The 2,883-nt window shown below is 48.0% G+C and overlaps 1 protein-coding gene across 1 annotated transcript; it reads right to left on the bottom strand.

Moving 5' to 3' along the window:
* Nucleotides 1–458: 458 nt before the first annotated feature.
* On the bottom strand, nt 459–1,391 carry LOC309450088 (olfactory receptor 14A16-like; the record flags this gene model as incomplete). The annotated part of the gene is made up of 1 exon (XM_082072752.1): nt 459–1,391. One exon carries the CDS (start codon nt 1,389–1,391, stop codon nt 459–461), a length of 933 nt encoding a protein of 310 aa, XP_081928878.1.
* Nucleotides 1,392–2,883: the final 1,492 nt, after the last annotated feature.

Here is a 2,883-nt window from a genome sequence, read left to right as displayed (position 1 = left end):
TGTGTCCTTTGCTCTCCTCTCCAGCAGATCCTGAGAGGTCTGCAGCCCCTCCATGCCATCCCGTCAACCCAGGCCAGCACAGAAGCCCTGGCCCTTGAGGTCCTCAAGAGCTCTTACTGCTCCAGGCACAGAGCAGCCTTCCCAAAGCTGGTGCTGCCAGGAAGGTGTTTTCACTTCCCATTCATTCTAACTACGCTGAGGATGGATCTCAGACTGAAAACAAACAAACAAAAAGCTGTTGCAGGTTCATTTATTTCACTTAAATACAATGAGAAACTCCTCATTTACACAAAGTGTCTCAGTCACACAAACTGTGAGGATACTTATTGGGATGAATAGTGACATTACTTTGAAGATGACATCACATGGGGAAAAGGGAAAAAAAAAGTAGAGAAAGAAAAACAAACTTGGCCTGTCATGATGTACACTGGAGCCCTTCACAGAGCAAAGTAGGCAGCCTATGGCTGCTGAAAACATCCAGTAATCAGCTTCCTCAGAGCATTCTTGAGCTCCTGGTTCCTCATGCTGCAAATGAGGGGGTTCAGTGTCGGAGGTACCAGCGAGTACAGAACAGACAGCAGTAGGTGCAGGAATGGGGAGGAGACAGAGAGGGGCTTCAGGTAGGCAAATGCACCAGTGCTGATAAACAAGGAGACAACTACCAGGTGAGGGAGGCAGGTGGAAAAGGCTTTGTGCCGTCCCTGCTCAGAGGGGATCCTCAGCACGGCCCTGAAGATCTGCACATAGGACACCACGATGAACACAAAACATCCCCAAACCAGAAAAACACTGAAAGCAAGAAGCCAGATTTCCCTGAGGTAGGAGTTTGAGCAGGAGAGCTTGAGGATCTGGGGGATTTCACAGAAGAAATGGCCCAGGGCATTGCCCTTGCACAGGGGCAGTGAAAATGTGTTGGCCGTGTGCAGCAGAGCATGGAGAAACCCAGTGGCCCAGGCAGCTGCTGCCATGTGGACACAAGCTCTGCTGCCCAGGCGGGTCCCGTAGTGCAGGGGTTTGCAGATGGCAACGTAGCGGTCATAGGACATGATGGTGAGAAGAGAATATTCTGCTGTTATAAAGAACAAAAACCAAAAGAGCTGTGCAGCACATCCCAAAAAGGAGATGGCCCTGGTGATCCAGAAGGAATTGGCCATGGATTTGGGGACAGTGGTGGAGATGCAGCCCAGGTCGAGGAGGGCGAGGTTGAGCAGGAAGAAGTACATGGGGGTGTGGAGGTGCTGGTCCCAGGCTATGGTGGTGATGATGAGGCCGTTGCCCAGGAGGGCAGCCAGGTAGATGCTCAGGAAGAGCCAGAAGTGCAAGAGCTGCAGCTCCCGTGTGTCTGTGAACGGCAGGAGGAGGAACTGGGTGATGGAGCTGCTGTTGGACATTGGCTGTTTGTTGGCATGTGGGCTCTGTTCAAAAAAAGAAAAAGCAACTTAAAATTAGGACAGACTCCTCTTAGCAAAGCCACACGTTTTTTCACAGATATCACCCCAACTGAAATGCATTTCCTTCCTCTGTTGTGTGCTGGCCAAGTGTGCTGTGAGCAGCAGGACCTCTGCCCGTGTGCTGCCAAGCAGCCAGCTCTGCTCTGCTGCAGTGGGGACACGGGAGCTGGTTTGTGACCGCTCCGATGATCACATGGAATGCAGATTGTTGAGGGTTTAGATTGCAGGGTGACAATAAAACCCTGGCAGATGTATTGTTAACCTCCTCTCCCCCCCACTTCCCCCTTTTTGCCCCTCCCTCTCCTCCCTTCCCACTCAGCACAGGCGATCGGGAGGGAAAGAAGGACAGAGAGAAGAGAGTTGGAAAAAATTAAAGATATTTTACTAATGCTACTAATAAGAATAGAGAAAATAATACAAAGTATACAAAACCAATCTTGAAAGTCTCAGCAACTGCAGAGCCGGCACCCAAAGTCCTGGACTGGACTCTGCAGCCAACCGGAGCTGGATTCAGTCTGTCACTAGCCTCAGTTCGCAGGGACGACTCGCAAGGTCCTCTCCTAATGTCGCCATAAGGAAAAGGGACGAGATCCTCGTGATCTCCCACTTTTATATGAAGTATTCACGTGAATGGAATGTTATACACAGTTGGTCAGTTTCTTGGTCACTTGTTTCTCGTCGCCCCTCTCGCGAGATGTCCATCCGTGCTTATCAATAAGTTTGCATTCCATTGCTATGTTTACCAAAACATGAGTCTGGTTCTCCAGGAAAATGCAGTTAATATGAAGCTTTAGCTGACAGGCAAAATTCACTACAAGAGAAACTTGTTTTTAACAAAACCAGGACATTCCACCCCTTATAATATGCCATTCACTGAATACTTAAACCTTATCAATACAATCTATCAACACAATCTAATTAATCACTACTACTATATATATCTATATATACATATATACACAGGAGTAATTAATCAGTGGACCATCCTTTAAAAAGTTCATTAAGTTCATTTTGTCACCACAGTCTCCCAGGGCAGGAAAAATGGTGCAAGTGCATCTCATGACCACTGTTTGTGGGTTAAAGACGTCAACTTTGAAGAAGTTGTCAGGCGCCACTCGAAGAAGCGAGTGCTGGTTTCATCATCACTGTCTTGATCTGAAAGACACTTATTAAATACTGTTAGTGCGGCAATTCACATCATGCAGTTCAGTATTGCATATTTTCACCTAAACTCAAATCCCCTTGAGGTACACACCGAACTTCTCCATCCTTAAGCATCACCCACCAGGTGCTGCCAGGTCCCTGGGCAAAAACAATCCCACAAACGGGCTTGCCTTTGCCTGAGGCAGGAGTAACCCAGACTGCCTTTCCTAACATGTTTTTCATGTGTACTACAGGGACTTTGCTCGGTGGCAAACAATGATAGGACAAG

Source organism: Streptopelia decaocto (genome assembly GCF_964273445.1).
Source record: "Streptopelia decaocto genome assembly, chromosome: 25".
NCBI classification, from domain to species: Eukaryota; Metazoa; Chordata; class Aves; order Columbiformes; family Columbidae; genus Streptopelia; species Streptopelia decaocto.
This window is presented reverse-complemented; position numbering and strand designations above follow the sequence as displayed.